Source organism: Patella vulgata, chromosome 8 (assembly GCF_932274485.2).
Source record: "Patella vulgata chromosome 8, xgPatVulg1.2, whole genome shotgun sequence".
Taxonomy (NCBI): Eukaryota; Metazoa; Mollusca; class Gastropoda; family Patellidae; genus Patella; species Patella vulgata.
The window spans coordinates 36,291,049-36,304,297 of record NC_065886.2 but is presented as its reverse complement, the minus strand read 5'-3'; the positions used below and the strand labels follow the sequence as shown (position 1 = coordinate 36,304,297).

Below are 13,249 nucleotides of genomic sequence, written 5' to 3'. Positions count from 1 at the left end.
CTATGTCCAGGTTTGTCTAAAATCCAACTTCAAGTAATAGTACATATACATGTTGTTTTATTTTATTTCACTGCTGTTTTGTAATAATTTAACCATCCCTTTATTTACAGAATTCTGAAACTGGATTTGAAAAAACCTCTACTGGAATAGCTGTGGAGAAGAGTGCTTTCAAGGGACCAAAAACTGCTGAGCTTGTGGCATTACGTCGAACTATTGAGAGAGGAGATTTTGAAACATTTTCATCAACTGTATGGGAGAATCCTCGATATCTAATCAGTAGTGCTGATACTCCAGTTATTTTACATGTACGTTTCAGTTTTTTTTTTTTTTTTTCTTTTTTAAAACAAATCCAGAGTTTGGATGTTGATCGCCTCTGTTCTGGCAATACCGAACTCTTTAAAAGTATTAAAAGGACAGAAAACCCTGTTGCGTTCAAGCCAAATTAAGTATTCCACATATTTTTTTTTTAAGACACCAAAATGATTAAAAGATAATATTTTACCACAGTTTTAGGACCTTATGGATGGACAACATGTATGCTTGTTTGAATTATCTTAAGTACTAATCGTCATTTGCCTTTCGGGGACAATATCCAATTTTTTAGGACTTAATCCACGCTAAAATGTTCTCAAATTAATTACCGGTATTTAATCAAGAAACAAAACCAAAATAATAAAGGTAAAATAATCTTCCGGCTTGGATTTATTCAGATTAAGAAGAGGCCTGTCACTTATTAGTGGCATTGATTAGTTTATATTTTCTGCAGAGGATATTGAATAACAGGAATTTTTTCATTCATTGCATCTTTGTAAATACTGAACGGAATTCAACCAGTTTTGGACTTATATTCCTTTTCATGATTCATCTTTTACAGTATTGCAGTTTATAAAAGGCTAAAAAAAAATCCTTCTAATGAATCTAAGGGATATGAATGACTTGAAGGTTACACTTTTATGTACAGAAAATAGAATTATTTGTCTTCTAATAGGGTTTTCAGGTCACGTGACTTTAACTGAAATCGGACAGCCAGAGGCAGAAATATAGCCCACTTCAATCTACGATTTTGAATTACTATTTTATGTAAATGTATTACTAGCAATTGTATTGTAATAGTTTGATATCAATCTCAATATCTGCAAAGATTCAGGCTCAAAAATTATCGAAATGTAAGCGAAATTACCGCACCTTAGTTTCCGGTAGATTTTGATATAGAACCAATCAAACAATAGATAACATTTTTGTGATTATTATGGTCCGTGATACCCTGAGATCCGACAATTACAGCCGTAGAAAACAGGATTTATCTGTTTTGATGACTGAAATTTGCTAAATTTTGACTAAATATAAAATACTTTCTTGTGGTATCATCTAGATTATAAATATTTGACATATGAAGGGAAAATACCACTTATGACGTCACTCAAATATGACTGAAAAGCACTTATTTTGGTGCCATGCCAATCATTGACTGGTATAGAGCATTTTGATTACATTATTGACATCGATCTCGGATTTTAAAATTCCATAACTTTGGATCTAATTTGAATATTTTGATGAAATTAAAAAAATAGGTAGCATTTTATCTACATTTTCACAAAATATTAAAAAAAAAATTTGTTCTGTTATTTGAAACTTTGACCTGAAACCCCTACTTATAATTATGTATTTCTATAAAGAAATTGGAATAATCTTTTTCATATTTATGTTTTGTAGGAAGGTTTACGATACAATGCTCTACATATGGCCGCCATATCAAATAAACCAACCATGTGTAAACTGGTTTTAAAGACTGTCTCAAACCCAGAATTTACAGAAAAACTTTATTGTTTCTCACACGAATCACAAGAGACAAAACAGAGGCGAATAGATTTTGTGTTTGATCTTTATCTCAATATGCCTGATAAAGGTGTAAGTAACAATTTTTTTATTTAGTAATTAGAATGATTCCTACATCTACATGTATATATATATCAGAGTAAAGTCTACTCAATAACAATAATGGTTCCTAATCTCAACAGAAGGAAATGGGATTTAACTTACTATTTTTTTGCACTGACTGGGCTATTGGAGGCAGGTGTATGCCATGTGGTGTGCTATGAGTGAAATTTTGTTTGGACATAGCGCTACCGTCTACTCTTATATCACATTGTTAAGGGTTCTTTTATCTTCACACTAATGTGTACACGATATCTCGTTTTTTCTCATCCGAACGACTAGACAGCTGTCCTTGCTGGCCCTCGGTCCTGCACCACTGACAAGGGGAAACCATGCCAGAGAATCCAGAGAAACTTTCTCAGCCAACACCAGTAAGAACATCTTACTGATCCACCACGGCTCCCTCAACATAAAGACGTCAGCTCAGTAATAATGAAATGAAATGAAATGGGGTTTAACGTCCTACTGTTTTGCTCCGAACTGGGCTAATGAAGACGGGCATACGCCATACAGTGTGCTATGAGGGAAATTTTGCCCGGACAGCGGCACTACGGCCTACTCTTATATCGAATTCCAACTGTCAAGGGATCTTTTACGTGCACTCCAATGTGTACACGGGACCTCGGTTTTTCGTCTCATCCGAATGACTAGACAGCTGTCCTTGTCAGGCCCTCCGTCCTGCATCACTGACAAGGGGAACAACGCCAGAAAATCGGGATGAACTTTCTCGGCCAATGCAGGGATCCAGTAATAATGATTCCTACACATCTATAACACTATTCTCAAGCACATGAACAATACAGTAGGGTACTCAATTGTTAGTCTGAAAAGTTCCTTTGCCTGTCGAACCTCGAAGTGCAAGCAAATTATTGAAACAAATGTGTAACATACATGTACATGTATGTTAGCTCCGAAATGCTCTGCATTTAGTTTGCATTTAAGTTGGCTTTAAATTCCATTTCTCTCCCTCTGTCTTGGATGTTCCAAATCGGGTTCTGTTACAATTCTCACTGTAACCTGGGTATCATTTAATCTTGTGTACATGTATATAGCACTAATTTCTTTTACATTCATTTAATATCAAATCTTTGTTTAAAAATTCACAAAAATTATTTAAAATCACCCCAAATCAGCTAATTTGTACTTGTGTATAGTTTGAAGCTGACTGATTAGTTAGATAATGAATGGAACAGAAAGTCCTAAAATAACATTTGTGCCCATTTGTTAAATTTAAAGATACATTATGGAAGATTAGATAGAGAGCTGATAGTTCTCACTATAATAGTTAAATGATAGATAATGTAATGGGAATATTCTGAAAATTTCAGTCAAATTGCGTCACTCAAAGCTGATAAATACTCATTTTAAAAACTTTGTAGTCTCGATTGTCATTGTTGACGTTGCGACGGAACGTCTTGATTATCCATTTTTGTGTTTAATCATCAATGGCTTCAAATCTAATGAAAATCAGAAGCATCAAGAGTTGATAATTGTCTTGTCATGTTAATAAATTTCTAATTGATAATTTATATAACATTTCAGGCCTAAAGAAAGAGCTACAATAGGCAGATTTAGCTTTTGCATAATGTATGTTAAATATTTTATTATTTTATTTAACAGAATGGTGAATCTCCACTACATTTTGCCTGTAAGTTTGGTTTTGCCGATGTTGTTCGAGCATTGTTAGAGCATCCTGGGATTGACAGGAACATGTTAAACAAACACGGAGAGACACCACTCAAGGTTAGTGAACATGTGTTTTACATTGTACTTTGCTGTTTATCACTGTAACTCATTTATATATTGTGTATTTAGCCCTTATTTCTTTCACATTCATTCAGTAACAAATCTTTTTTTTTTGAAAATTCATAAAAAAAAGTCTGAAATCACCTAACATCATCTAATTTGTACTTACATCATCTAATTTGTACTTACATCATCATCTAATTTGTACTTACATCATCTAATTTGTACTTACATCCGTTGATAGTGTACTATAGAACTATTTATATCAAACATCTGTTGATAGTTATGTATAGTATAGAACTGTTCATATCGGACAACCATTGACACTATAGTTATTGTACAGTATATTATAGAACTATTTATATCATACATCCATTGATAGTTATTGTATTGTGTAGGAGGGGGAGTTGCCAAATGGATTATCATATGTGCTTTCGATCATAAGGTCTATCATTGAGTCAAGTGGCACGGTTTAGATTCCCAGCTTGTAAGTGCCAAGGAGTGGGGTCATCTGTCCAACTTCGTGGGTTTTCTCCGGATCCGCTGGTTTCCTTTCACTGCTAAAGACCCACATGCCATCATATTATTGAAATAAAATTGGACCATACGTTAGTCCCAAAATGACCTATTTTGTGTCATGTGGGCATTAAACCCCATTTCTCTTCAACACCCGTCTTCATTAGCCCATTAGCCCAGTGGGAGTAGAACAGTAGAACGTTAGACCCCATTTCATTTCATTTCTATCTTCAACAAGTTAATGAGGGTGATTCAGATGCTGATGCTGATATGAGTATGTTTGTAAATGTCATGGTGATGCGATAATTAAGATCATTAGCTGGCGATTAGTTCATTTTGTATTTTACCATGAATTTTCTCGCTAGATATTAGATTTACTGATAAATACAGATAAGCTGAATTCTACATTTAAAGGTTAAAGTGAATAGCAGATATGTTTGAAGTTCCAGTAATATAAGGAAATATTTACATGTACTTGTATATATTGTGTATTATTAACGAGATACTCACATTTGTTAAGAACACATAGAATCAGTGGCTGGTAAATATTACAGAATCTGAATCTGTCTTCAAGTCATAGCTCGAAACTGATTTGTTTACTTGTAAACTCTCTTGATTAGATGAGAAACTGATTGTTTTGTTTATGTTTTAATTGTAATGAGACTCATTCAATATAGGGCTTTGAACATGAGGAAATGAGCATGGATTTGCGGTTTCACGTAGGCGTTTACAGACTGTCTGGTCTGAGATCCTACGCCGTCCGGGAATTGCTGCTGCAGTAGAGATCACCGTTGGGAACCGTTTCTGCAAATGACGTAACCGGATGTGACGATCCAGGGCAGTTGGGGTCACTCTTGTTTGGCCTGAACTTGGGCGGTCACGCATTGAACTTCGCTGTTGATACATATCCCAAAGGCGAGAAATGGTACTCTGGGAAACAGCAGTCTGGCTACATCTATCAGGGATTCACCTGCTCGTAAACGACCGATAGTGTTGTTTTTGCGTTGGTCTTCGTTCAGATCACTTGGCACGTTGAGTGCTTACATGTGCAACTGTTTTTGAAACCTGGAACCCAAGAATTTTAAAGGCCTTAGATTTAGGTTTCATGTGAAAAGCTTGCGAAGTTGTTAAACTCATGTGTCTTGGTGCAATCAAGCGAAAACAAATTTCAGCAAAAAAAAAATTTGACCAGTCACAATTAGTGACTAGTGACCCAACATTTAAAACCGATAATAAATTTCTTTTATTCATACATAATGATGTTAAAAACAAGTAAGATTTATGGAAAAATGATGAAAAATGGGCTGTGTGTTTCTTTTTTTTGAAGAGTATATTTGCTGTATCTATACATGTAATTAATACATGTAGCTAGACATGACCAGTCACCTTTTCGTTACAAATTAGTATTTCATTATGGGCCTGGGACTGTACAGCACACATCTTGCCCCCCTCCCCCTCCGGCTCCATTGACTTGATTTGATATTTGTTGTTTATTTCTTGCAATGTCTTTGTAGTTTGTCTTGTCCGGAGGTTTGTCGTATCGGTTTTATGTTGTGTGTAGTGCGGTCCTCCTGCACTTAATATTAGTTTTGAACAAACTTAGGATCTAGAATTTAATATGGTTAATTTCTAGACAGGGGAGTTGGGTGGCCGAATGGTTAACACATGTACGTCACTTGTACGTGACAATGAGTAGGGTCACCTGTCAAACCTCATGGGTTTTCTCTGGGTCCTTCGGTTTCCTCCCACTGCTAAAGCCCCCTATGCCCAAGCAAATTATTGAAATAAAATTAAACCATATGTTAGTCCTGAAATGACCTAGCTGGGGTCGAGTGGACGTTAATCTCTCTCTCTCTCTCTCTCTCTCTCTCTCTCTCTCTCTCTCAATCCACGCTTATATAGTAGGGCCTACTCAGATTGATTATTTAACATTTAACTAATAGATGGATTAAATTTCAATTCCACATGTCATTATAAATACTGAATGGACCGATATCAGTATTCCTATTAGCGATGCATGTTTCATAATATTGTAATTTGCAAGCAATTCCTATTGCTTAAAAATGGCACCTGGGGACCATCATTAACTGACTGACATTCTAAGCCAGAAAAGAATGTAATGGGGATTTAGATGGTCATAACGTTACGTTAGGCTTAATTTTAATAATATGGGGGCCAATACGGTTTTTGACAAGATTTCTTTTTATTATGTCTGGATTCCATTGTAGTTGTAATCCAAAAATAGTTGTTTGTGCCCATTGCCATTATTTCCGAAGATTAATCTCTTTTACTGTGTGTGTGAGCATTACCTGGGGTTTTGTTATTGAAATTTCTTTTGATACAATGGTGCTGAAATTGTGACTTACGAACAATGGACCTATTCTCATCATTCGATAAGATTCTCACATAGAATTTAACTGAAATTGTTCTACTATCAGACATTCATCATAATTAAACAATATAATCTTCATTTGATGACTATATACATGCACATGTATTTCTATAACATCAATCATGAGCTGACATGGCTTCTATTTCTCTGCAATATTCTGTGTCGTTGAATTTTATAGACATACAAGGCATAGGTTAATTGTAGCCATGTTTAAAAATGGGGTTGGGAATGGAATGATATGAATTATGATAGTTTTACCGATTGTAAATTGACTGATTGGTCCCAATCAATTTTCTTAAGGACAGATTTGGAATCCATGGCATGGCATGAATGTGTATTGACTTGTAGTCTCCGTTATTGGCTTATTGGCTAAGGCTCCATTTCACTGACCAAGAATTCCTGTATTGTCAGAGACAGTTTATAATTGTCCAGCTTGGTTTCTTCATGATGCTTGATGAGTGAGATGCCAAATAATGGCAACTAGTGTTTTGGATAGGACATAAAACCAAAGTTCTGTCACTGCATGTTACTGATCCCCTGACAGTTGGAAATCGAAAAAAAAGTGTAAGGGGAATAGCTGCTGCCTGGGCAAAGTTTCCGTCATAGGACAGCACTGTATGGTATGTTTTTGTCTTCATGAGTTTGTCTAGTCGGAAAAGCTGCTGCCTGGGCAAAATTTCCCTCATAGGACACTCTATGGTATTATTGATTACTCTGGTTGGTGCAGAAAAAACGCTGCCTGGGCAAAATTTCCCTCATAGGACACTGTTTGATATGTGTTTTCTCTCTCTCTCTCTCTCTAGTCAAGTTGGTGCAAAAAAAAATATGGCGTTAAACCCGGTTTAATTTCTACCATATTGTGCATAATATAATTTTAAGACAAATTTGTACTGACCTGGTGATAATAATGGTGTTGTACATTGTGATGATGGTGATTTTAATACAGGAGTTGTTGGTCTTGAGTTGGGTCTTGACCGCGTAATCGGGGTCACAGGTCGAATCTTTTTATCTGCTAATCTTTCTGTTTCTGTCAAAAACGAAATATCTTCCAAACTGTTGGAACTTTCACTTCCCTCTATGTTCTGTTCTCCCAGGAATGTTCTGACCCGCCCCATGTCGATGTCTATCGTGGGTAGTAGATTGAAATCCCTCTCACTCATGTTGAGGTTTTATTATAAGCACATGTACTGTACTAGACAATAACCAGCATGACTTTTAACTTGTTTCTGTCTTCGTGGTAATCAAACAATGACAAAAGTTATTGCAAAAAATACCTCAAGGAGATATTTGATATAATGTTACATCATTATAAATCTAGCATTCAGTCAGTTAATCCTTGGAACTGTTGATCCTAATTCATAATTAATTATTAATCCCCTTTCAGTCTTTATTAATTTGATTCAGTAAAAACATTTAAAGTATTATTGACTAGCATTCAAGTCTTTGAAGTGTTCTATAGCTATTATCTATAAGTCTGTGAATTATTTATAGAAATTGTTTTCGTATATATTATCTGGCATTCTCTAATCTGTGTGTTTATCTCAAAGCTTTTGATTTACATGTATCTGTTGTTATGTGTGGTCGAATTCTTCGGTTTATATTCATAAAAACTTGCGATCTGTCAATTATGGTCAATCTAGTGATTCAATGAATGTAAATTTTTAATGGTTGAGAATATATGTACATGTATATCCAATATGTAGGCTTATATTTCTATATTTTCGTATACATGTAGCCCTAATGGATGTATAGATATAAACTTGTAGGCTTATTTATGTAAACTATTCTTTGTTGAGAAAAAATCCAACTTATAGGCTTATTGATGTAAACTATTCATTGTTGAGACTAAATCCAACTTGTAGGCTTATTGATGTAAACTATTCATTGTTGAGACTAAATCCAACTTTATGTGTCTGAATCTTCTTATAGCACTATATTGAACTAAAGTATAGATAGATATAAACTATTCATAGTTGTTGATTGAGATTAATTGCAACCTGTAGATTGATCTTCTGATTGTTTGTGACAATCCACACCAGGTATTTATTATCACCTCTGTTGTTGAGATTCAAGGAAATTTGTTGATGATTAATGGCTGTTTATTGATCCGTAGAGTCCTGTAAATAATCAACACATATTGTTTTATTTCTGTACATTTTATATCTTTCAAGGAGTTGTTCCACCTTTGTCTAATGTCTATAACAATAACCTTTGTCTATGTTCTAACATTACTTAAAGGGGATGTTCCACCTATATTTATATTCTAATAATACTTAATGGAGTCTAACAATACTTAAAGGAGGTGCTCCACCTATGTCTACATGTATATTCTAACAATATTTAATGGAGTTGCTCCACCTATCCAACAATATTTAAAGGAGTTGCTCCACCTATGTCTATATTCTAACAATATTTAAAGGAGTTGCTCCACCTATCCAACAATATTTAAAGGAGTTGCTCCACCTATGTCTATATTCTAACAATATTTAAAGGAGTTGTTCCACCTATGTCTATATTCTAACAATATTTAAAAGAGTTGCTCCACCTATGTCTATATTCTAACAATACTTAAAGGAGATGCTCTACCTCTGTCTATATTCTAACAATCCTCAAAGAGGATGCTCCAGCTACATGTGTATCTATATTCTAACACAAAATCTGACATTTAATAGAAAGATATTACATGTATTATTTCAATGACATGCACTAAAGCCAACTTTGACAGGTGGTATTCCACCTATATTTTAACTATGTAGATATATATATAGATACTATTATTATTAACCGTGTGTGTGTGGGGGGGGGGGGCTGGGACAGGTCATGGAGGGGTGGGGGAATTGCTGAATTAAGAAAAAAAACATCGGGTCCAGTGCAACGCAGAACATTTTGAAAAATAGATTATAGATTTGATTTGTGCATTCCGAGCTATATTCTGGGCGATTAACACAAGAATACCTCATTCATCCAATGGAACTTTTGGCCGCCACCTTCCCCCTACATTGTAGATCCAATACTGGTAATATTATAACCATCACAATAAATCAAAGATTGCATTCATCATGTAACAAGAAATCGAGTTTGTCAATAGGCAATGATAAAAAGACAACTAATAAAGGCATGGGATAACTAAGTCTTCTTATTTCTAGGTGAAAGTGACAGTGTTTCTTTAATGGCTGGATTTTATTCAGATAAAAAATGGGAGTGTATTTGTATATAATATATATACCTACATTTACTTGTTTTGTTTCCAAGCCATTTTATTTCCATATTTTATATTTTAATTACTGCTACATGTGTGACCATTACTACTGAATCTGTTTTAACTGGAGAATATATAAAAAAAAATCATAAATTACATATATACAATGGATCAATTAGATGAAAGAACATTGGATCTATTCTGTTTTGACCCTGTAATAACAAACCACCCAAAATAACAGCTTTGCCTAGTTTCTGAAGCCACATGAATATAGTTGGTGACCACACCCATTTAAACAGTTTAAGAACTGTGTGCTAGTTTTGAGACAGTCTGAGGCCTTGTAGTATCGGGTCATTTTTATAATATTCACTTTTCTCTAATCTGTTTGTAGGAACTAGGGTATTCAGTATTTTCTGTACCAAAAGGGTTATGATGGATATATACTATGGTACATGTAAATTAAAGATCTGAAATTATAACCCAATTCATATGATGGTCATTAAATATTATAATAGTGATCATAAAACAAATTCACAATTTGGCTGTAAACACTGTTATAACAATCTGATGATGGGCAAGACCTATAATAGACCCATACATGTATATAATGTATGGAAATTTTTTTATTTCGATGGCCTCCACTACATGAAGATCTGACCAGTTGTAGTGGAAAGTTGTGTCAGGGGTCATACAAGTGGCTTTTGACCCTATGATGTCAGACATTTGATTAACCAATCAGCTTTGATGTTTCACGGTATTTGGAAATACAACTTTTGCTCTGTCATTGCTGTGAATATCTACCCACAGTTACATGCACTGCACGCCAAGAACTCAATGTAATGGACTGTTTGATTGGCTAATCCCTTACATCAACCAGAACGCGGGTTATATAACAAATCTTCCAGATCCTGCATACCAAGAAATTAATGTACATGTAACAGACTATTTGATTGGCTAATCCCTCACATCAACCAGAACGTGAGTTATATAACAACTCTTCCAGATCCTAGTGTAGTGAAGACAGGTAAAACGAAATTTTGAACTATAAAAAACGAAACGAAATAGGATCTGTGTTCTAATCAGATTGCAGGGTTGGCTGTGTGAAAGGGTCATAGTAAAAGTTAGAATTGGGGTGGGGGTTGTGAAGGGCAACAGAATACATGTATCCTTGTTATGTCATGTACATTTACAAGCAGGGAATTGAAACCATGCCACTCAATGACAGACCTCATGATCTATAGCACATGTTAAACCATTCAGCCACCCAATCCCCCTTGATGTTACAGTATATTTTTGATTTACAATAAAATTATGTAAATAAAGTTTGGGCAATTCGATAAACTGATTGGTTGGTTTGTATTTTTGAATATTTTATTGATTTATATTTAATAACCGGTTGTAAATGAATTATTCATGTTTCCTAGCGACATTTTATGATTGAATATATTTTTTGTTGGCCAGCTGAATTCATTGCTTTATTATAAAAGGTGATTATAGGATAATATGTATATTAATTTTTTTTTTCTAACAACCTAGGGCTGATAAACTTTGTTTCCTTTGTATTTCATCAATCACAATTTTTTTCTCTCAACTAATTCCAAGCCTGGAATTAAATGAGTCACCTATCACAGACATAAATTCAGGCTTTGTCCAGTACAATTTAATAATCAATTGCTTTTCATTATGACCGGTACAGATTTTTTCCCCTGTTTTTATTGATACTTTAAAGGGTGTATGATACATGTAGCTCTATTCTTTTGAACCTTAAAATGGACGTAAATGGGTTTAACAGTACATTACTGAAATATGAATGTTTATAAAGTGATTTATATTCATTTTTTAAAAAAAGAGGTACATGTACATGTATTGTAATTTCTAATCAATTATGTTCAGTGAAATACACGAATAGTCCAAATTGAATGTCAAGTCTTTTACGTCTACCAAGTCCATCTTACATGTTTTTTTAATTATTATTTTGTCGTTTGTGAATCGGCCATTACTAATTACTCCTTCCATGTCTTTAGGATATGTTTGTGTTTGTTCATAACAAATGGCATCTGAAACAATAGGGTACACGACTCGTGTACTGATTTTAAAATGTTCATTGTGTCTTAAATATTGGCTATTAGGATACTACATCTTCACAGCAAGATAATAGCATCAATATGGATTGAAATGGACCAATATTGAATTCCATTTCGTGTTTTTAATTGCAAATATTATGGACGATATCGAATTGGAGATTTAGCTCCATTATTAAATACATGTTTGGTAAATAAAACCATGGCTATTTCATAAAATGAAAATGATGGAATTTCCCCATCCATTTGAAAATTTGTTTTAGCTTTAGTGTTGCTTGTGCAAACCCGTGTAAGAAGTTAAAACAGACAATGTTATAGACCTCAGTTTAAAAGGGTTCCAGACTAATTGGCATACATGTATTTCATGGTATTGATTGTGCACAAAGATCTGAACAAACATATTTTTGACATTTATTTCCTATATAAAGATATACTTTGGCTGTTGCAGTTATCGGTATCTGTGATAGACATAGACTTATCTTTTTAGTAAGAAAAGGTTTAAGGCTACTCTAAATGTTACACTTGTATTTCATCTATAGATTAAGCAGCAAACGAAAAACACATTTTTTATGAAACAATGAAATATACCATGGGTCAGAGTCATAAATAGATGATTACATGTATGAATTTGAGCTTTCCATCAGATGCAGCTGTGTATGACTGTTTCTGACACAATGTGGATTTTATTTTTGTAAACTGTTTTCTTTTGGTAGGGTGGGGGGGGGATGGGAGGAAAGGATTATAGGCCTAAGATAAAGAATAATGTACATTAACCCTACATTTTGTCAATCGGTCATAGTATTCACTAAGCATACTCATGAATAGTGATGTTGCCTGACAAATGAGTCTACTATTTTGTTAGTGAATATTCTACATTCGGTTGTCTAACAGTATCACCTCCACAGCCAATGAAATCTTTCGATATATGAAGGACAGTCAATTATATAATGTCCTGGTCACAAAATTTGATCTCACATTCTCTGTGTTGAAAGTTTTAAAAAATACACCTTTTCGACTCAAAACTTTAATTTGATAATTTTGCTTATATTCATCCTCAAATTAATGTTATTTTCCAGGTTACAAACGCCTTCAGGTTAAACCCCAATACTCACTCTTTTATTTAGATATTGTTTAAATAATAAATGAAATGACTTGCTGGGTATGTAAATTAGGCCTACTTGGTTTAAAAGTCATAATTTTGGTGTCTTATTCCATTTCACAAACAGATCTTCTCTGCAATTTGTAATCTAAAACATAATTCTACTTCCATTTCCCGAACCCTGAAAATATAATAATAGGCTTATATCGGTTGTAAGTGCAACAAGGCCAGTAGAGTTAAGTTTTTATGAAATATAGATGTAGTTTATTGATCTGTTTAAA

At 34.1% G+C, this 13,249-nt stretch overlaps 2 protein-coding genes across 3 annotated transcripts in view; one reads left to right on the top strand and one right to left on the bottom strand.

Annotated features, from left to right (window-relative positions):
• The window catches only part of LOC126829528 (ankyrin repeat and LEM domain-containing protein 2), a 48,698-nt gene that overhangs the window by 1,918 nt on the left and 33,531 nt on the right, over positions 1–13,249 (top strand). The window contains exons 3-5 of the mRNA XM_050559455.2: positions 111–305; positions 1,714–1,908; positions 3,556–3,678. Coding sequence (XP_050415412.2) covers positions 111–305; positions 1,714–1,908; positions 3,556–3,678 — 513 coding nt within the window. The remainder of the gene's footprint in view (positions 1–110; positions 306–1,713; positions 1,909–3,555; positions 3,679–13,249) is intronic.
• LOC126829529 (phosphatidylinositol 3,4,5-trisphosphate 3-phosphatase TPTE2) overlaps positions 1–13,249 on the bottom strand; it is a 60,750-nt gene that overhangs the window by 25,192 nt on the left and 22,309 nt on the right. For both annotated transcript variants that reach the window (XM_056102776.1, XM_056102777.1), the window contains exons 2-4: positions 13,048–13,149; positions 9,820–9,912; positions 7,485–8,706 (exon numbers count right to left, since the gene is read on the bottom strand). In XM_056102776.1, coding sequence (XP_055958751.1) covers positions 7,485–7,749 — 265 coding nt within the window. In that variant the 5' untranslated portion in view covers positions 7,750–8,706; positions 9,820–9,912; positions 13,048–13,149. The remainder of the gene's footprint in view (positions 1–7,484; positions 8,707–9,819; positions 9,913–13,047; positions 13,150–13,249) is intronic.